The 22,183-nt window shown below is 36.4% G+C and overlaps 2 protein-coding genes and 1 pseudogene across 2 annotated transcripts; 1 reads left to right on the forward strand and 2 right to left on the reverse strand.

Annotated features, from left to right (window-relative positions):
- Nucleotides 1-2,323: 2,323 nt before the first annotated feature.
- On the reverse strand, nt 2,324-9,198 carry LOC116126479 (ATP-dependent DNA helicase Q-like 5). Its single transcript, XM_031412159.1, has 19 exons — nt 8,158-9,198; nt 8,028-8,081; nt 7,660-7,772; nt 7,336-7,551; nt 7,157-7,235; nt 6,720-6,773; nt 6,536-6,610; nt 6,344-6,397; nt 5,802-5,846; nt 5,620-5,714; nt 5,399-5,528; nt 4,614-4,712; nt 4,214-4,269; nt 4,030-4,132; nt 3,748-3,876; nt 3,054-3,223; nt 2,917-2,941; nt 2,708-2,823; nt 2,324-2,507 (listed from the first exon to the last, which is right to left on the reverse strand). Exons 1-19 carry the CDS (start codon nt 9,196-9,198, stop codon nt 2,420-2,422), a joined length of 2,742 nt encoding a protein of 913 aa, XP_031268019.1. The 3' UTR covers nt 2,324-2,419.
- Nucleotides 9,199-10,274: 1,076 nt separating this feature from the next.
- Nucleotides 10,275-16,085, reverse strand: LOC116126473 (serine/arginine repetitive matrix protein 2-like). Its single transcript, XM_031412156.1, is given in 8 exon segments — nt 10,275-11,087; nt 12,050-14,057; nt 14,243-14,995; nt 15,149-15,269; nt 15,631-15,661; nt 15,664-15,738; nt 15,866-15,979; nt 15,982-16,085. Coding segments are annotated over 8 exon segments (3,606 nt in total). The 5' UTR covers nt 16,058-16,085; the 3' UTR covers nt 10,275-10,659.
- A 2,303-nt stretch (nt 16,086-18,388) lies between these two features.
- LOC116126474 lies at nt 18,389-20,487 on the forward strand (annotated as a pseudogene).
- The last annotated feature ends 1,696 nt before the right edge of the window (nt 20,488-22,183 follow it).

Raw genomic sequence — 22,183 nt, forward strand, 5'->3', positions numbered from 1 at the left:
TCCACAGCAGATAGATTACCGTCCTGTTATATTTTAAAACTTTTTTTTATAAAAAAAATTCCAAAATTTTAGGGACGGGTGTCCAGTTAAAATGGACAGTCGTCCCTATAAGATGGACGACCATCCACAGATGATGGACTAGCGTCCATCATAAAATGGACAGTCGTCCTTATAGGGTGGACGACCATCCACAGATGATGGACTGGCGTCTATCTTTATGGATGGTCGTCCATCCTATAGGGACGGGCATCCATTGGCCGTCCATTTTAACTGGATGCCCGTCCCTAAAATTTGGATGGGCGTCCATCGTTTTTTTTTTCTTTTTTAAAATCTAAACAACTTTTTATGGACGGTCGTCCATTCCACTATGAACGATCGTCAGGGATGTATGGACAACCGTCCAAAAATGTTGGACAACCATCCATTTATGTCAGTATTCAATCGTCCAACGTGATGGCCTCCACGTGTTTCAGTGCAATTCTTCGATGGATATAGCATTTTTGCTTCTACTTATTCAGACATTTTAATTCAAAGAAGTCAATGATTGAGAAAGCATGTTACCTGCTGTATAAAGTAGCATCAATAGTAAATTTATTAGTAGTCAACATCAAAATACAGTAAAACCTCCCTATAATCATAATAGGAAGACTAATTAATTTTATTACTATAAGGAGATTATAATTTAATAGAGTCGTAGTTATTAAAAATTCTTATTTTATAATTCATGTTTTAGTAATACAGTATTAAGTTTTCAATTCATGTTTTAAATTAATTATGATTTCAATTCAACGCTTCAATTACCTACTTTTTAAACGAATAGAAGATCGTGTCTAAGAACAACAAAGATAAGTATCCTTGATGGAATTGTAAATACAGTTACTGTATGGTTAAACTGATGTAAAGCCACAAACAATTGTTAATTGTTTTAAGCATTACAAAATTAGGATCTCTGATATTGATGAATTGTAAGTTATAAATAAAGTGGATGAAAAGAATCAAAGAGTCATTGTAAAATTGAGTGATCAGATTTGATAACTTTACTACACTAATCGAATGGATATTAATGTCTTCCTTAATAATTCAAATGAACAACAAATCATGTATACTTTAACTGAAAAAGAAATCATTGCTACAATTACACAAGAAAAGAAAGAAAATAATCATAAGGATGATAATACGGAAATACAAAAATTTTTGTGCCAAGAAACTCCAACCATGCTTGAGAAGCTATAAATATTTTGGCTTTAACAAAAACATGTCCATGCTAACAAATAATGTACTCGCAAGTTAAAAAATGTGATAACAATTCTAAAGCATAAATCATTCTCTCAAACAATTTTAAATAAATATTTTATTTCATCTTAAACCTTTAATGTAACAAATAATATTTTTTTTTTTTTTGTAATATACACATAATTATTACTATGTGGAAATAATTTTCCTTGACAAAAATTAAAAAAATTATAACTTATTACAATGTGGAGTTTATTCTTATTTATAATTATCCCTAGTTGGGAATATAAGGTCCGTTTGTTTTATTATTTTGGATAAGATTTTGGGAACAATATTGAATAGTTGAATATGACAATATTACGAGGTAAAATTTACAAAAAAAACCCCATAGGTTTGCTAATTTAACTAAACACCCTAATATATAATTTTTTTATAAAATGACAAAAACACCCCCACCCACCACAGTGCCAGATTCTGGCAACCAAGCCAGAAAATGGCATTATGATGCAAATCGGTCAGATCTGGCAAGTAGGGCGTCGATATGGCCTTTTCGGCCAAATCCACCACAGATCTAACCAAAAAAGGCCAGATCTGGCATTTTCTAGCCAGATCCACTGTGGATCTGGTCGGAAAAAGCCAAATCGGTGAATTAACAACCAATTTCAATCGTTAATTTACCGTTGTGATAGATTTCGACTACCACCAATCGTGGTTGCCGAAATCTGACAAGTATAGGTGGGTGGGGGTGTTTTTGTTAATTTTTAAACTTTTTTCTGAGGGTATTTAATGAAATTAATAAACTTAAGAGGTCTAAAAGTAATTAAAAAATATACTAATATTTCTCAAATAATGTACTAAACAATATTTTGGGAATAAGATTGAGAATATGGATATAAATAATATACCAAACGCACTCATAATTTTTTATAACTATGTAAAATTTATTCTTATATAAAGTATCACTATAGAGAGGTTTTACTGTATAAGGTTCCGAGTTGCGTTTTCGATTCCTATCTTATGTTATACACCCAATTTGTGATCACTGAAGCTTTGGAGGAAATATGGGACATCTGAAATAAAGAATTAAAAGTTATATTTCTGATAAGAAAAATTACACTAATATTTATTACCTTCAAAGGGCCCTCCAATTCAATTGTTGTAGGATATTACACATGATTCTAAGCAGCTAAGGCACATTCTTCCCAACAAAATTCAAGAGCTCTGTCTTTGCTGCTTCCGTTACGGCTTGGAATTCTATTTGCATATATCTTCCCCTGTAAAGTGTACAAAAATATTCAGCATGATTAATCCAGCCGTGGTGAAAGTACGGAATTATTTTTATGCATTTTAAGCAAATCACTACACAGTATACAAAAAGAGCATGTGGTTCAAATGCACTGAGATGAAAAGGAAGAATACAAAATTGTCTCACATGGAAAAGTTTGACAAACTGCCACAAGTAGAATTAATTTACCAGAAATGAGTTTTAGACCAAGTTGTAGAAGGGTATGCTGGACTTGCAATGCCATGCATTATCCTTGCAACAGCTCTAGGGGTAAATTTCGTATGTGAGTTACTCTGCAGAAACACCTATGATGCCCAAAAAGGAACAAATATCAACAACACTGCCAAATGTGAGTTGCCTTGAGAACAGAACCTAAATACACCAGTGAAAACCCTTACCTTTATATCTGCTCGTAGAAATGGGCTGCAAATATAAATGAGAGCACCATCAGTCCGTTGAACATCTAAAACCGAAAAGGGAAAACCATAGAAAAAGTTGAGTATAGCTAATTAAGACAGCAAAAGTTTGTATTTACCTGCTCTGACCAATCTTATCAGGGACATTACAGTCACCATCTCCCTTAAAGTAATCCAAAATCTTCTTTTGCAAGCAAGGGGTATGTTGTGAACCATAGCAGCCATGTGCCTTCTCACACATGTTCACAGCAAAAACTGCAGCATTGAACATTGTGTCCAATTTGGTTACCTAATTCAGGGAAGAAAACATAGTAGGTTATAGAAATGGAAAATATAATTTTCATGAAGAGCAGATATGTCTTCATATGTGTTTATTTATGTGGCTAAACCCAATTCAGCATCAACCTGAACTATTGACTTCAGGGATGGGCTACAACAAAATACCAAATGAATTGCTGTCACTTTTAAATTGTACCTTTGAAGTATAGCAAAATAAATAAAAAGGAAAAGGAAAATACCAAAGAAGAAACAAAAGCGCTTCATAGCTGATAGTGCACATTGGTGCTTAATAACCTAATAAATTCTCCTATATTACAATCTTGGAAGAAAAGTGCCGAAGAAACTGGCCTGGTTGATTTTTGGATGAAGCATGACGCACTTCTGAAAAACACAGCTTACTACTATGTCTATGGTGCAACACCTAGTATAAGTACTACATATAATTAAACTTATGCTTCTGGCGTATAAAGCATTGAATATATTGTCATTACACTACAAATGAAAACCAGCTTAAATTACATTAGAACTAATCACCTTGCAAATTTCGACCTCTGATAACCATTTTGTAAGATGTGCTGAAAGAGTACAAAATTCACTAGGGAGCTCCACAATTGTATAAAAATAGGCAGGATCCTTCAATTCGTATGTTATTTCTCCCATCAACTAAAATGTCCAGCAAAAAAAGAGATAAAAGGAGGTATTTAGTAGATGATAACATGTAAAATATGAAGTTAGGAAGGATTAAGAAGGTTTCCTTCTAGGCAAACTTATGTATGGCTGCCACACACTAACACTACTCTGTCAAAAGATCCCCACCTTTAAATTCAGCAACTGATTTGATACATCAGTAGCTGTAGCCCCAATGCTGTTTGCTACAGTAGGAATGTCAAACACATATTGCCCTTGTTTAATCTCAGACCTGAAAGGTTGATCACAAAGGGTTTCATAACTTGACGTAGATTCAATAGCTTTGTATTTTCAGAAGTACAAGTATACTCACTTCTTTAGAATTGCTGAGACGACACTATCCTTGTCAGCAAGCAATGTTGGAGTGGTCTGCACTAGCAAATTTCAAAAGTATTTAGACAACAAAATATGGGGGTATTGTAACATCACAGAAGTAGAACAAATTAGATGAACATTATCCAAAACTAAGTGCTTTTCAAATACTTTTACAACGAGGCTGAAACATATTTGATTAACTATTAAATGATGCTTTTATTAGCATACTCCACTAGTAAAAGCAAAAACTGAACGGAATCACACCCTCTAATTTACGTTGAGAGGTCTAATAGTGCTGCAAAAGCACCTGAAAGGCTTGAATAACCTCCCTTGATCCCTGAAGTCATTAAAACATGCAAGCTAGCTTATTATGGAACATGCCATTTGAAAAGAATTACCTTATGGAAATTCAAAGTACAAGTTGCATTTAGCTGTGGGAGTAGACGCAAGTATTGTACTTCACCCAACTCCAAGCGCGTTAAAAGAGTAAGCATCACCTGATAGAATCAAAACCCAGCAACACAGCTTATTATGGAGTATGTGGTATGCCAGAGGAAGTTCAAGAATAAGTTGCTTCACTATTGTCCGCACTTTTCAAGCACCAAGAAGAATATAATGTGCATGGGCACATGTCTATGTGCATTAAGAAATACAAAAACATGCAGAGACAAGCTCAGCTTCATAGCTCATATTTATTGACAGGCAACAATTTTCTCCTAGTAAGAGAGGTACTAGAATAATCATCAGGCTACCAACATAATTTGGAGACATGAAGATTGTGGTCTGATAATGTAACTTCCTAAAAATATTTTTCACAAAACTATTTAACGAGAATCAATAATTTTGAAGGAAAAAACACTTAGTCCCCTGAGATTTGTTGTCAAACTCAGCCCTATGATTTTATAATAACATAACATCTGCCTTCAACAGTTTAATGATTCTCATTCTTATGGGTCTAGCCATTTAGGTGATATTCATCCTAAATTTCATAAAACATAAATTGCATTTGATATCATGACAAATCATAAGGGGTCTGTGATATACTGAAAACCACATGAAACGAGTCTAATATTTAAGACAAATATCAGATGTCTAGATATATTTATCCTTATTTCTATCGTATCTGTTTCCTAAATATTGTATCATTCAGAAAGTTGATGCAAGAAGAGTTCAAGGACCATACCTCTTCCTTCATATCAAATTTCCTAGAGGCTGATTCCTTGACTAATGAATAAATTTTCCCACAGGAATTCTTGCCATTCGAGAAAACTTGACAGAGGAATTTGTTTATAGCATATTCATCTACTCCATCGCTGAGAGTCAAAATGTTGTAAATCAATTCTAGGCTTTAAAACCCTAGCATAAAATATTTGTCAACTGAGAAAACTACCATAAGTTGACCACCTATGCATAAGACTACGGAGCCTGAAGTATATGATATCATCAAAAAAGAGATGACAATAGGACAACCTCCCATCTCGTCCAGCACGTCCTATCTCCTACAAAAGGTTTATCATTCATTTCGTTCAGCAAACTTTGACGTACAGACCTGTCAAAGAAATTGTAGTTTAGAATGAAATATGTACCTGAACATACTCTTCCAAGCTTTCTGGCATGCTGTAGTGAATTACCTGGAATAAAACAAAAAATATCATGGTATGTCATTGTCAATAAAGTCAACTATACGTCGGTGCACCAGTAAGTGCAGAACAATAGTCAACATCAAAGCATGTGATGACAGCAGCATTACAAGGGTAAAAAAAGTAATCTCATTACAGCATTTAATTCTCATGTTCCAACATCAGCATTGAATGTTATATTGTCATTGAATAACCAAACTGATTATCATATTAATCTATGAATTAAACTCTTTTTTTTTTTAATTTTCAGGAAAAAATCATATTTCTGTATCTCTATTAGAATCAGTATTCTGGAACGCAATCCTCAGAAATTTGGAGCAGAGAAGCAACCAAATTTGGCATATCCCTTCTGTACACCACAAGATTGAAAAGCAACTGGCATGCCAAACTGATGGTTTACTTCATAGAATCACCAAAGGCAGCATACCAGTTCATGTGATTGAATGCAAAAGCAACACATTACTCATGAGTATAGTTTTTTTTCTCACCGCTCCAACATCCCTCTTGTCAAGTCCCATGCCAAATGCCACAGTTGCAACGACCTTTAATTGAAAAATGGAAGTCAATTATTCAACAACTACAAGTTTAAAAAGACCTGAATGAAGAGACAGGTATATTTGCATATAATTAGACCAATGCAGATATTCAGGATTCAACGGGTACAATAATAGTTGACTCACCACTCTGATCTTGTTAGAGCAAAACAAATCCTGTACACGGCTGCGATCCTTAGCAGGGATTCCACTGTGGTAACTCTAGAAAACAATAGCCAATAACCTTTTTCAGTTTTTACCACTAAATATTAAGGATGCAGTTAGATGAAGAAATTAAAAAATGAACTGAGAAGAGAAATGAAATTCTCACCTTTGCGGAGATATTGTTATCGCATAAGTATCTGCTTATAAGATCAGTTTCAAACTGTAAAATTCATATTCAAGTGTTAGTCACCAATCAATATCAAGCAACAAAGCTCATCTTTGCAATCCATAAAACTTAATTCTCATTAAACATGTATATTGATCTTTAAAACACCCTACGGCCACCAACGATTATGAACAACATTTTGTTTCACGCCTAGCAGAATTAGGATATAGTCCATTAATCTGGAAACTGGAAGCTGATACACAGGACAGAGACACATGATTACAGGATGAAAATTGATGAGCATTGACCTGAATGACATCATAGGAACCAAACTAACTTAAGGATAACCAACCAAAGAGGCTCTACAGAATAATCTTAAATAAACATTAGGAACCAAGGACTAGAAAGCATTATATTATGTTAACGTAAATGCTTACCTGAAATTTGCAATATATAATAATACTTTGAACTTCCGTGAAGGGAGAAGAATTGATTAACCTTAGCAGCTCTTTCGTTCTAGTAAATTAAAGGAATTAAATGTTAAATTCAACAGATTTATTGAATAGGTTATACAAGATAAAAAGTAAGGAGTAAAAAAAGAAGCAGCATCACTTGCCTGTTGTTTCCACTCAAAGATACTGATAATTGTAGATTGTCCCTTAATATGGCTTTTTGAATGAGATTGCTAGCTGGGATTTCTAAAGCAGACATAACATCATGCAAAGTAGTGACTGTGGCAGTTGCAGTCATTGCAAGAATGCACTCAACATTGAGTCTTGCTCGAAGTAAAGACGCCCTAAGCCTCATGTACGAGGGCCGAAAATTGTGTGACCTGTTGACATGTTCACTGTCTAAATAAGCATATATGGAAATTTCATGTATGGCTTGAGGACTTGATAAAATAAAATCCAATCAGAAAAGAGACAGTGCAACCACTCACCATTCTGATATACAATGAGCTTCATCCACAACAATAACTGATATAGACAAAGTAGCAGAAAATATTGACAAAAATTCTGCATTTAGAAACCTTTCTGGAGAAACAAAAAGCACCTGAAGTACAAACCACCAAAATAAATCTTTAGCTTCGTACTTGTGAATCACATGATATGCATATCAGAACTTCTCTACAATAAACCCATTTGAAAAAGAACAATATTATAAAGTTGGCAACTAAAGTATAAATGTAAGCCACATAATAGTTCGGAAACTAAACAAATTGCAATTTAATATTTTTACAATGTGTAATAGAACCAAATAACAAATTCAAAAACATCATAATATCACTCAAATTGTTGGCAAACTCACCTTTATGACACCTTCTTGAAGCAACCTCAGCGTCTCAGTAACCTCTTCAGGTTTCTAAAACAACAAGAAACATCAGCAATCATAATCAATCAAAAAGTTTAAAAGCAAAAGATCAAAATGCATCAATCACCTGACCGCTACTCAAAAGACCGCCTCGAACCACAGGAGGCAGCTGTCTCAACTGATCAATCATTAACGCTACTAACGGACTGACAACCAGAGTTAATCCTGGTAAAACCATCGCCGGTATCTGATAACACAACGACTTCCCGGCACCAGTTGGCAAAACCAGCATCGTTGATTTTCCTTCAAGCACCATCTTAATTGCCTCCAACTGTCCATCACGAAATGAATCATAACCGTACACAAGCTTCAACAAGCTCACTAGATTCTCATCAGACGCCTCATTTTTAACTGCTTTCACTGCCTCATCAACTAAATCACTTGCTAATTTTCTTTTCTTTTGATTCTGTTGCGCGGCTTCAATTACTAGATCTTCTTCTTCACCACTTAAATTTTTCTGTTCCTTTTTATTTAATTTTGACTTACTTCTCCTATAAGATTTCCTACCACAGGATGATGCATAACTGTTTTTGGTTCTTGTACCTTTGTTAACGAATTTACGTTTCCCGCGAGTCAAATTCAACCTCACGAAGTTACCTTCTCCGCTAGATTTTCGTAATTTCACCGGCGGCAAAGGCACATCCACGCTGACCAAATTAATCTGTTTCTTCACCTTGACAACATCACTTTTGATTTCAGAAGTTTCCGGATTAGATGGAGGAGGGAGAGATTGGTCATTTTCGAAATTGAGAGAGGTTTTATGGATTTTTGAGAAGGACGCGTGTTTTGAGAAGAAGCCAGCTGGAACGGTTTCGAGGGAATCGGTGACCGAGGTCGAGAAATTTTGAGTGAATGGACGGCGAATCTGGAAGGGTAGAGTTTGGAGGGGAGTAGGGTTGGGTGGCCGTGGGTCCGGTTGAGAGGGTGTAGGTTTAGTTGTTTTTTCGGATTCTGAGCGAGAGGATGGTTTGACTCTAACTTTGGATTTGGAGGAGTTGCAAAGAGTCCTCCGAGGAAGTTTCAATAATGATGGCGGCGACGGAGGATTAGAGTCTCTGGGAGGGGTGGCGGAGACGTGAGAGCCGTCGGAGTCCGAATCAGTTTCCATTCAGAGGTTTCGGAGGAAATGAGAGGGAAATTTTGAGATTCACCTGCGTGTGTTCTGAATTTCCCGCCAAATAATTTAGAAGTATTAATCGGTAATGAAATGTCGAAAACACCCTTAATCTCATTTTAATTATTATTATGGACTATAACGAAGTGGGAACACTTGGAATTAAAGTTTGGACCATCGTGCCGTAGAGCAGTCGACATCAGTTACTGTGGCATATGATTTTTGCCTCGGGAAAAGTGGGCAGCGAGAATAGGAATCACAGGCGTGTTTGCTTGAAATAGTAAGAGTTGGGTAGAAATTCTATAAAATTATTAATTTATTAAACATTCTTAGTAAAAACATTAAAAATTATAAAAATATTTTTATCTATCTATTAAATACCGATAGTTAGCCACCATCATTGAAAGGTGACTAAAATAGCTATATTAGTGCACAACCAACTAAATATGATTGATCGTGCGCTGAGATGATATTTTTCAACTAGATTCACCGTAGATCTAGCTAGACAGCCAGATTTGGTTACGTTTGGTTGTCAACGACAACCATATCTTGGTCGTCTTTGATGACTAGCTACAGCCATAGATTTGACCGTTAACAGTCAAATCTTTGATCGTAGATCCGATATTTTTTTGGTCAGATCCAAATTAGATCTGACTAAAAAGGCTATATTGGCGTACTACATATCAGATCCAGCTGATAGTACGCTATTATACCAGATTTTGACCACCTTTTAACGGTAGTGGTCGGATATGACAAATATGGGTGGTAAAGGTATTTTTATCAATTTCTAATTTTTTTTTTAGGATATTTAGTTAAATTAACAAACTTAAAAGATTTAAAAAATAGTTAAATAAAATATAATAATATTTTTGAAATAGAAAAACAAATGTGTATTTTAAAAATAGTAAGAATAAGTTAGGAGAAAATATTAAAACAAACGGACCAATAGTAGTAATAGGATAGGGGAAAATTAATGCTGGTATTGAATAACTAACACACGTTCTCTTTCGCTTATCCAAATGGGGTTATATCGTTTCACAAGCACAATAAAAATTAATGAGTAGGCTGTATTCTAATTCACACTTACCGGCAGTACAGTGCCGTGCAGCGCAGGGGAAGGCCTGAGTTAAACAAATAACTAACAAGAATGGGGGCGACTGGAGTAGAGCAAGCACCGCCCTCCAATGCCTCTCACTAATATCATCAGCCTAATGACATTGACAATACAACTTTACAATTATGCCACCAACAAGTGGTGTTTTTTTTACAAATAAATTTTGAACCAACAAAAAACCAATTGCCAATTATCCAAACAGCCCTTCAAACACAAAACCAATAAAATTACAACCATTTCTTCATTTCAGCATCCCCTCCCCAAATATATAAATAGATATATATTATATATATAAGACTGGAGGGACACACACCGTGATGCATGGTTTGAATGAAAGACTTTCACATTATTGTGCAATTGCACTTGGATTCCAGCTTTGGAGGCTTCATACAATCCACCTTATTAGGAAGCCCAACATTGCGAATCATAGATTCATCCGCATTCTCATCGTTTTCAGTCTCACTTGAGGGGGGTTTTGTGTTTGTTTCTACCCGCCTCTGCCTTGCTTTTTGGGATTTTGAAGTGTGTTTACCAACAGTCCTGCCTCGTTGGTTCTTTCTATCAGAACTAGATTTTCCCAATATTGTTACTGTTGGCCTGGAACCTTCCACTGGCACTGAACTTTCCTTCTCCATTGCTATGGTTACAGCCTCATAGGCCATATCATGGACTATGGAGCTGCAGAAAAGTATTGCATCTGTTGCTTCTTCTAGTGTCAGGCTTCTTGCCTTACTTCCTCCCCGAGACTCTACCAGAACAGTTGAATCCTCTGTCAAACATGCAGGGAAACTTATCAAAACCGAGCTAACTTACTACACCTATCTCAAAACAAAGTTTTATCAGATAAAATATGCTGTGAGTGTAGATAAACTGTATCATGTTGTAAAAACTAATCATTGTAAACAAAATGAGAATGTTTTTAACCCAGCAACCATATAAGATGAGAGATGTGGATTTAATTAGATCAGCTACAGTTCAAGATCGTGGTTGGGTCATCTTCACATATGATACAGTGTTCACTGTTCAAATAAAGTATGTTTAAAACTATGAAAAAAAAAAAAAAGAAAAAAGAATAGAAACATTTCAAAAAATTATTTAACTAAACCAGCAGCATAACTATAGGAATGAAGGTGCCTGAATAAGTTGCACAGCTTTCATGTGCGATATAAATGCAAATTAGTGGACATGATTAATGGAGATTGGAGCATGACAAGGAAGATTTCCATCAAGAACAAAGATGGCAAATCATTTAGCAAATCAATCTCGCAGAAGAAAAGTATCTGCTCACGAAAATATGGAGGATGGAAAGAAGATAATCGTAAAGAAAGACTGGCAGAGAACCATAAAATCCCCTTTAAAAATCTAAGTAAATTACAGCAAATGAGTAGTTTTAGTGGCAATATTAAGCCTGAGGCATAGTTGCTGTAAGAAATTAAGAATACATAAAAAGCGAAGTCAAAAGGAAAAATCTACTAAAGTCCAACGGGAAACAAGGAAAAAGCTAGAAGATAATGGAAATTAGCAACATTGTATAATATATTAAACCAATATCGGATACTTAAACAGTGTCTACAGTTCAACAAAGAGATTAATATTGCCATGTCATAATTTTTTTTAAATGAATGAAAAGTGGATACGGGTCATTAAAAATGCATAAAATTTATATTGAAGGGAGGAGATTGAGTTAATCTAGAAAGATTATTAGAGGAAAAAACAGTAAGACAAACACACCTAAAATGCCATGTGCATTATCTGAGGGGCTGGGCTCTGGAACAGCTGATATATCATTATCTGAAGGTGGATGAACAGAAGGTTCCTGAAATTCATTCATGATGCTTATTGACCTGGGAGAGACAACTCCGCTCTGTGAACTATGGGAACTTCGAAATTTTTTCTCAATTTCTATTTCTGTTATTGTAGTCAAGGAGATTTGAGCAGAAGCTTCTGCTATATCCACTGCATCATGGCCAGAATTCAGCATGGTATGTTCTTCCTCATCAGAAGACTCTGGAGTACTAACTGATGCTTCTACATCAGAGACACTCCTCGTATGATTTGGAATGTCTTCTCCATTTTCATATGATACATGTTCTCCATAATTTCGAAAGGATGCTACTGAATTTTGCTCAGACTGAATGCTAGCCATATGGCTTGACAATTCTGAGGTAGAAGCATCCATTGTTCGACTACTTTCATTACGTCCCAAATTACCTTCCTCGGGAACTGAAGTATTAGCGACACGTGCTTCTTTATTTTCTGAAGTTAGCAGTTCAGATTGAGAAGTGACAGGTGACCCTTCTACATCTTCGTATTTCATATCGCTCACTGAAACCTCTTTCGTGCTTCTTGGAAGACCAAAAGCCTGATAAGTATGGTTTGAACTCCCAGATAAAGATGACCCAATGCTTTGAGGTTTTGTATTTACATCATATCTGTGATTCTCCATGTCAGATTTCCTGCCACTCAACTGCCGTTGTACACGAAACTCTGTTTGTCTTGATGAGCTGAAATCGACTGAGGATGATGCAGATGCACTTCCATGTCCTATGGAACTTCTAAAACTGTTTGCACTTCCATGTCCTATGGAACTTCTAAAACTGTTTGCACTTCCATGTCCTATGGAACTTCTAAAACTGTTTGCACTATCCCTTGTGTAAGACAGATCTTCATAAGGTATGGTAGAGGCAGTGAAAGTCCTGCCTTGAACAACAGGCCCCTTGCTACTACTTGACCTCTTCAGCAGTAAGGAAATGCCAGCACCTTCCGAAGAGTCAACCTTCCTATCTAAATAGTTTCTTGAGAGCTGCAACTGCTGACCTCCAATGTCCTTACCAGGTAGATCATGGCCAACGGTAGGTTGGTCAATCTCTTGCAGGTAATTAAGCTTTTGTTCACCTCCCTCCACAACAGACCTTGCAATAGAATTTTCTCGTGCGTATTTCTGGCTTTGCTCAGAATAGGAAGTCTGGCTTTGCTCAGCATTCTCTCCATGCTCAGAAGCCTTTGGTTCAACCAAATCAAAAACTTGTGATGACAGTTCAGGTACAGCAACTGGGGGCTTTAATTCCTCAGACGATTTATTCTCATCAGATATATTCTTAGACAACTCTGAGAAATTCTTAGCACCTAATATAGTTGGCTCATGGTTGGTGACAGCCACAAGATCACTTTGCTTTCTGCAATCTGGACAAAGATAAATGTCTCCTTCCACTGGTTCAGTGACACAATATCTTAGACCGCATGTTGAACAAAGTCTTATATCATCGAAACTACCAACTTCAGAAGAATCAATCCTGACAAACAAATCGTTAGTAGTTGGATTTGTTTCCATATCACTACCACGGTAGCTGAACTCCTCAAAGGCATCAGGATCACCTTTAATAGCAGGGTCCCTATCCAAGCCACCAAGCTGAACGTTAGATGACTTATCATGTCTTTCACGCTCAACTTCTTCACCTAATGCATCCACCTTATCAAAGGCAAAGATTTCTTCTTGAACTTCAGGATACGGTACTTTCACATAATCACTAGTCATATCATCCTGGTGGCGATCACTCCCTTCATTATCATGTGCAACAGCTGTACCTTGATCAGAGCTCACATTACTGCTGGTTGTGACAGAGGAATTCCGAGATATCAATGAGCGATGAGCAGAATTGCCTTTTCCAACATAAAAAGTGCTACTGGGGACACTAGACAAGAGTGGTCTGAACATATTCTGGGGGCTCTTTCGATGATCCTACACAAAATCATTGATTATGATGTTCTCCAGAAGATGTAGACAAGTACATGCATGAAACATTTGTAGTTCAGTGCAATTACAAACATTGAGTAAAAGACATATGATAAGATGCTCCATGGAAGCTGTTAAAAGATATGTGAGAAGTCAAACACATAGCCCATATGAAATAAAAAATAAAATACCATTTGACGAAGAGCGGAATCAAAGGATCTTTTTGGAGCAGAACTTGCAGACAACATTTTAGGGGATTTCTTAGAAAAGGCTGGAGCTCTGTTATTTGAAAAAGAGCCAACTCTCCTTGAAACAGAGCTGTCTGAGATACCCATAGGAACAGATTGTAGAGAGTCAATATCATCGTCACCAGATGATGCCACTGAACCTTTACTGTGAGAGCTAAATCGGTCCCGATCATGACTATAGGATGAACTGGCACTTCTAGAAGCAGTTGGAGACATTGATTGCCTGCCAAATTTTGAAGCGGAATCCCTACCATTTCTGGATGCCGGTGATGAACCTCTCACGTATGAAGCAGGTCGATCAGCTAAGGAAGTACGGAGATTGGGTGGTGCTTCAAGGGAAAATCCAGGAAGATTTGACTGCCACGCCCTTATTTTTGGAGAAGCAGAGTTCCCTCGGCTTGTCCTTATCGGGGAAGTTCCCCTCACCCCAGATGAAGCAACGGTACCTCTGGACCCTGTACTCACCCTCCGTGGAGTTGGAGTAGAAGACCTAGGAGCAGGTGTTGAGGGTTTACTTGGGGGAGGAGAAGGTCTCCGTGTGGGAGTAGCAGGTCGCTGGGCAGGAGTTGGACTGGAATGAGGCGCTGAAGATGGCCTCCCTCTTGTTGCCTGGAACGAATTATTGCCAGAACGAGGTGATGGGCTTAAGCGATTCGGACTTGCACTGCCTCTACTGCTTCTGTAACTCTTCTCCATCTGCATACAGGTGCACATTTAATGTAAAAAATTCAAACTCAAGATATATTAAGTTCTTTTCATATAAAACTAGTATATACCAAGTATTCACTACACTTTTTGGGAAAGTAGAAGCAATTAATTATATTCCATAAGAAAAAATCGATGACCTACAGTGGATGATCTTGATATGGAAATAGGTTGACTCTGTGGTCTCCCCCTCCGTGCAACATTAACCGGTGCTGGCTCATCATCCAAGGAAGGAAAAAGAGGGGTGTCGGGAGGCGTCAACAACCTACAAAATCAATAAATGTTAGGCCTTCCACACAACCAAAAATAGAAAAGCATTATAAGACAGTAGCATGAAGCGGGAGATAAACTGCAGTGCAAGTAATGAAATGACAAACATTCACTAAGATTGGTGAAATAACAGGCTATTGCTGGCAAGCCATAGATACCTAGCTCCTAGACGGAATGCCTTAATCATCAGCCATATATATTACTCAATTACACGTGTAATATGGACAAAACTTTGCTCAGCAACAAATTTGTGTGAATCCACTATAACAACATATAGTTCGTTGAGTGTCGGAGAATTAGAGAATCAGCAATGAAAGTTCAGAGTATTAGTGACATGAAAAAGTAAGATGACCCACCAATCATAATCATTCTTCTCCCCTTCGCATTAAGCAGTTCACTACTCTCTCCTCGGGCTGGAATTGCGATTCCAAGCTTGAAATCTGAAAAGTGTCTCAATTTTGTAGCTGTAAATAACAATCCAAAATCAACAAGAATGAGTCAGCACTGTCAGGACAAGGAAACGGACACAAAAAATAATTCACAACTCATATCACCCAAACGCAAAATACAGAAGTCAGTTTAGAAAATTACAAAACGTGTCTTCAAAGTCTTCTGTAGACTGAAGCAAAAAACCTCCTTTCTTTGGTCTGCATTTCGTTGAACAAAGCAAGATGTCATCTTTCTCTTTGAAAAGCAACCCACTCCAAAACTTCGCCCACGCTTGTGATTCTCCCCTCTCAGCTCCCTCCCAGGAGAACACTTCAATGCCGGAGAAGGAGGCATCTCCACCAGCCAAATTAGTTCCAAAATCACAACTCCAACTCTCCTTACAATCCAACAGAAGCAGCACTGTGCCAAATCCAATAGCCCATATTCATACAGATATAGCGCACAGAAGAAACAATTTAAGTCCTTCTGTACCAAGAAAAAAGCAACTTGAACACAAATCCCGCTTCCACAAGTTAGGAACTAATTTAATTCCAATTTTACCAACAAATCCTACACAACACTCAACTGTCAATACCAGAGCGTTGAAAATGATCAACAGAATCTAATTACAGGAATTAACAGAATAACTTAAACAAATTCAAATTCGAAACGCAGACCCGTTTCCTATCCATACAACACCTAAATTGATCACCTAAATCATGAAACCCTAGACTTGTCACACATAAGATCCCAGAGGTTACAGTTACTAAAAAACGATACCCTAATTTGACTAAAATCCAACTTCTTTAACCTCCAGGTAAGCTAAATAATTCGCCTTTATAGTCGTAAAACCCAACTTAAGCTTCACTTACCGTAAATTGAAGTAAAAAAAATATCTTAACAGAACACTGAATGCTTGTTGAGAAGTCGACTAAGATCTCAAATTTGAAGCGCCAAAAAAGCTTAACTTAAATGGCAATTACAGTCGCCATGAATGCCGTACCAAACACTTGGATCTAACGCATTGATGCTTTGTCAAGCGCACAGATCGAGAACTCTATAGATCGATCGGTTCCAAACTTTCAATGGAAACTCAGCATTTCCCTCTGCTTCCACAGAATTAACTTCTTCTTCTTGTTCGGTCTTTGTTTCTTCTCAGATTTGCTTCTTACCTCCGTAGCAAGCTTTCGTTTCTTCCTTTTCTCTCGGCTCTTCTCTCTGCTGTGTGGATTTTCTTTTTTCTTTTTTGCTTTTTGTTTGTTTATTTTATTTTATTTTCTTTTCTTTATCATTTTCAACTGTTTAAATTTTTTATTTATCTTTAAAAAAAAAAATTATTTATTCTTAAGGAAATCTAATTGGGGTATAATACTAAAAATACGGACAGAATAATATCGGATCTCCCAATTAAATAAGATATAAAATGTTTATTCCACAATAATAATCGATAAAGTAATTATTAAATTTTTAACAACTTTAAACTAAGTTATTTATAGGAGACAAACATTAATTTGCACATTATTTGGGCAGGCCATCATTATTCTGTTCCTTTTAAAAGAATAATCCAACTGAGTATTTACCCGTTGGCTTTGGCATGGCTTATGAAACAGTGAATTATAATAATTTGCACTTTAATTTTTTCTGGAGAAAAGACAATATATAATAGCAAAGTAATATAGTATATATAATATATATATATATATATATATAATATATATATATATAATTATTAAAAATGTTTAGAATGATGTCGTTTTAATGGTGGGTGCCTGCCTGGGTGGGGAGAAAACTTAAAAGGCTAGATTCTAATAATGAATTAAATATTTTTGTGTATAAAATCATTATATTGGCACTACCTGTAAACTTACTTTAGGTGGCTTGGCGGTACTACGAAACTTGATTAGGACTAGTTAATTTGTGGGTTTTTAGGGTGGTTGCTGTCATCATTTTGGAATTTGGATAAAGTTTAAAGATCAATCTCACTCTGAAATTGATCGTGTCTCTTATTTATTTTATTTTTTGCATTAACTTTTCATTACTGTAAAACACTCACAATTTCTTGGAACTAGTCATTAATAAAACATGATAAATGCTTTTTAATTAAAGTATAATAAATTTAAATGATTTATTTTAAAAAAAAATTATTTATGAGGAAGCTACTACTTTAGCGTGATCTGGGTAAGTTTGGACCTCTCTTTTCAACTTTTACTTTTCGGGATACACGTGAGGCCCGTGGGTTGTGATATCTATTATGATGACGAAGTGACGGGAGTAAGCTGAGAAGTGAATGTTAAGCTCAAGTGTCTTTCCGTGACACGTGTCGTTTGTCTGAACGGTTTCGCTCCGCAGTCGAATCGTACTTTGATTCTACATCCAAGGCAGATAAACTCTTTTACTTCTCTTAAGATGAGTTGTCTAGTCTCCTAAAAGCCAAGGTAAATATCAACCGCTATATTTTTTACTTCTGTATCAAAAGTCAAGTTAAAACTACGGCGTTTAAACTACGCTTCTCGAAGGCAGTATTCTTCAATACGACGGCGTTTAGTTTAGTTTAGTTTCATAACTTTATTTCCTATAGGATTAGAAATACAAACCTGCAGCGGCGGATGTTGTTGGCGTGATCAACAGATTTGGGCGGCTCTACGATATCGTTCTCTCAATTGCCGAAATCGTCGGCTTCATGGAATGAGAGCTTCTCTTTATGTCCACTTTCGTGAGAACAACGAAGGGTTATTGAATTTGCAAGATGTGGAGAAGGTTCTGACTGATGTGAGAGCAGACGACGTTAAGGTGATACCGGTCGGAAAACAATGTGATTGGACGGATTTCATGGTGGTTGCCACTGGTAGGTCTACGTGGCACGTCAAGAACATCGCTCAAGCTCTTATTACAAGGCAGGTTCGTTTGTTCCCTCATTTTAGTTTAAACCCTAGTACTGTACTAGTTTGCTTGAAGCAAAATAACGTTTTTATTTCAATATGTTTCAATTACTTAATGTTGTATTTATATATTGTTTATAATTTTTTAGTAAATGAGACCTGAAAAATAATAATCTGTTTGGTTGTTTGGGAAATCAGGGAAAAAAAATTTTAATTTTGTTTTTAATGTAACAATTTGGTGTTACTTATCTAAAATGAGCTATTAATTAGTTTTTCAGCATATTCATGTTGAGGCCCAGTGCAGTATTGGTTCTTCTTCGTTTAATTTAATGTGAGAAAGCATTTTTATTTTTCAGAAATTAATTGTTGGAAGAGTGCAATTATGGTTTATTTTTATTTTTTTCCTATGACATTGCTAATTTGTTGTTTATTTCTGAATATTGTGATATACTGATATTTTTAGTTGCATGGACAGGCTAAGCAAAAGCAGAAAGAAAAGGAGCTCGGCGGTTAATGCTACCTAGTGTCAAGGGCAAGAGACGGGAAAATGGGTTGTCATTGATTTGGTTGGTGCTGATTCTCGGCTCACTAAATTAATATAGCTGCTTCGAAGTGATTGCCCTGTGACTTTGTATATCCTTATGATACCCTAAGTTAAATTGATAAGCAGATCTAAATTTTAATTTATTGTGTGGAAATAATGATTTGACCAGTTTATTCGCAAGCCATTTAGGAGGAAAGCATCTCCTCGTAGAAATATACTGCATCTTATTTATTATGGGTATGTACCTCCTAGAAGCACAAAGTGACTCTGTTTTATGCAAATTTGTTGATTATCATTAATATCAAATGGTTTATGGTACTGATATGCCTGTATACCAAATTTACAGTGTGGTTGGTTCCTTGTTTGTTAGGAAAAGTGATGTTCATGCGCTTGATGGAAGGCCAGAGCTTATTACAATTTGGAAAATCTTGGACCATGGAGACATCTAGAGCAGAACCTGTTCAGGTAAGTAGAGATTTACCATGGATCATTTCCGTTTATAGTTTGTTTTTCTAGAAATGGTCAGAACTGTAGCGTGCGGGTCCATAAAATGTAAAAATTTACATACCGATTTCTTTTTTGCATGCTTCCAGTGGGGAACTTATGAAGGAGCTCATAACAAGCTCCAATTTACCATTATTTCTGTTTGATCTTGGTAGGCTGACTTATGATGAATATTAGATACTAGATTGCATTTGATGATATTCCTTGATCTAAGCGTCAAGGCAAGATTCCGTTTTGGGTTTTCCCAGTGACTTCCAAATCATTCTAGTGGTGTACAATGAGGGGGGAAGGGAGAGATGCTAGCTCCGTATTAGTGTCTCTCATTAGTCCAATGGCAATGAAATATTTTCTAATGATTGGAGAGAGGGAGAGGGAGAGGAGAAGATCATTATGGGGAATAATTTCTGCTGCCAACATAACGAATAGGGATATCTCCTTTGTGGAATAGTTTCGAAGTTCTTCATAACTTATCAAAGGGTTATAATTACTGATAGAATTCAAATGCTACTTTTTTTAGTTAAAGTTGGTTTTGTAGGCCATAAATTAACTTGCTGCAAATTGCTTGTGACATTACGTTTCTTAAACGAAGACTAATTTTTTGATTGTTCTTCAGGATTTGGAAAAAGCTTTTGTGAAGGTTCGTCCTAAAAATAATTCGAAAAAACCAGCGCAGATGCAGAGAAGTGTTTAGTTTGGTGATAGGCTTTTGAGTTTTGCAATTATAATTTTCTGAATCATCAAGCTTTTTGCTATTTTACATCAATGTAAACCACAGATTGTCATCTGATCGGTATTCAGTAGCCTTTTTGAGGAGTTTGTATCACAATATTTGTGACTTTTTATTGCCCATTTTCTGTTATTATGGTAAATCGCGAATCTTTGCCTCAGTTGAAAACGATGACATCTTCTATAAGTTCATATATTTTTATATATAGATCAATGTTTTAAAACCCGGTGCCAGACGGTTTAATCGGTTCAATCGGGACTCGAAAGCTTCAACAGGCCGGGTTATATTTTTTCATTCACCCAAAACCTAGGATTTGTGGAGATGATCGGCGAACAATTGATGACCGGGATGTTAGGGCTTTTGAAGAGAAAGTATCGGTGAATGCAATGGTGATGATGAAGTTGATTTTCGGTGAGTAAATCGACGAAACTGGCAGCAGCAACAATTGGATTGCCAGCGATTGGGAGGTTAACAGAGTGGGGTGGGATGGGTTTCATTGGGAGGAAGAGGGGAGTAATTTCTGGGTGTAAGGAGGGTTGTCGATGCTGGCGTCGATGAGATCTGCCTTAGAATGCCGATGTCGGATTAGTGAGATTGGTCTAAATCAAACCTATTTCGACAAGATATTGGGTATATTTTAAGAGGAATGAGCTACAATGACGATTGGGGTTGCATCGAGGGTGTTGTAGCCGCCAACCAATCGTCGGTCGATTTGTATTTAGGGTGTGTTTGCTAAATTAAATCTATAGGGACTTAAGATTTTAAAGGTTGTATTTATTAAATTTTAAAAGTTTTGTTAACCGGTTTGACTGTTAAACGGTCAACTTGGGAGGTGGAACTTTGCTGGGTTTTCACCCGGGTTGGGTTTTAAAACATTGATATAGATTTGATGTTGTGCAACCACACAGATTTTTTATTTAGTTAAAATAACCAATTGCTTTTTGGTAAAAGGTCACATGATTAGTTTAACCACTCGTTGGATTGCTATAAAAGATGATATCTTTTTCTCTGTTATAACAATGGACGAAATCATTATCACTTTCGAACCGTAAGTCTTTTTCGTGTTTGTAAATGGACAAAAATTCACCATGCCCCTTATTAGAAACCCCCTTCAAATTATTCATCTTATAATCAAAGTTAGATTTTAGTCTCTGATTAGTAATAAAACGTTTCAATTTCAGAATACAAAGCCGGGTCAAAGAAGTAGAGGGCTGCGACAAGCTATTCATGAATCCCTCAAGTCATGATGGCTTCATCCTTAAATAATCCAAACCTTGAAAGAATAGTTAAGTGTGAATCAATTACCTCGTCAATTTATTACGTTAAAAAGTTAGTGGTTTCGGTGGAATCGGGGCTGTGTTATATATATTTATCCAAACTTACAGTTTGGTTACATATTCAATGGCTCTTGGAAGAAGAAGTAAATCGTTGAAGCAAAGAGCAAAACGTCGAAAGAAAGCTGGTACGTCCATAGAATCTCTTCCGAAGAGGTGATGACTACGGTTCTTGCTCTTGTTGCCTCAAAGTCATTAGCCGCTTATTAATGCCAAGTTGAGTGTAATATATTCTTCAAACATCAGACGATGACTTCATCTTTGAGAAGGCATCACGACATGTTAGTATATTTCCATGGTGGAATATGACCAAACAAGTCCCAGTTCTTAAACCGTTGCGACGAGAGTGGAAACCCAGAATGGTTATACATATTAGGTTTGTATGAATATTTCAGTACGTCCAAAACAGAACATGGATTGAATTGTTTGAAGAGAGCTGCGATAAAGGACACGTTGAGTCAAGTTATATTTTAGCAGCATCCTCGTATGTTC

Source organism: Pistacia vera, unplaced genomic scaffold (assembly GCF_008641045.1).
Source record: "Pistacia vera cultivar Batoury unplaced genomic scaffold, PisVer_v2 Contig18, whole genome shotgun sequence".
Classification (NCBI taxonomy): domain Eukaryota; kingdom Viridiplantae; phylum Streptophyta; class Magnoliopsida; order Sapindales; family Anacardiaceae; genus Pistacia; species Pistacia vera.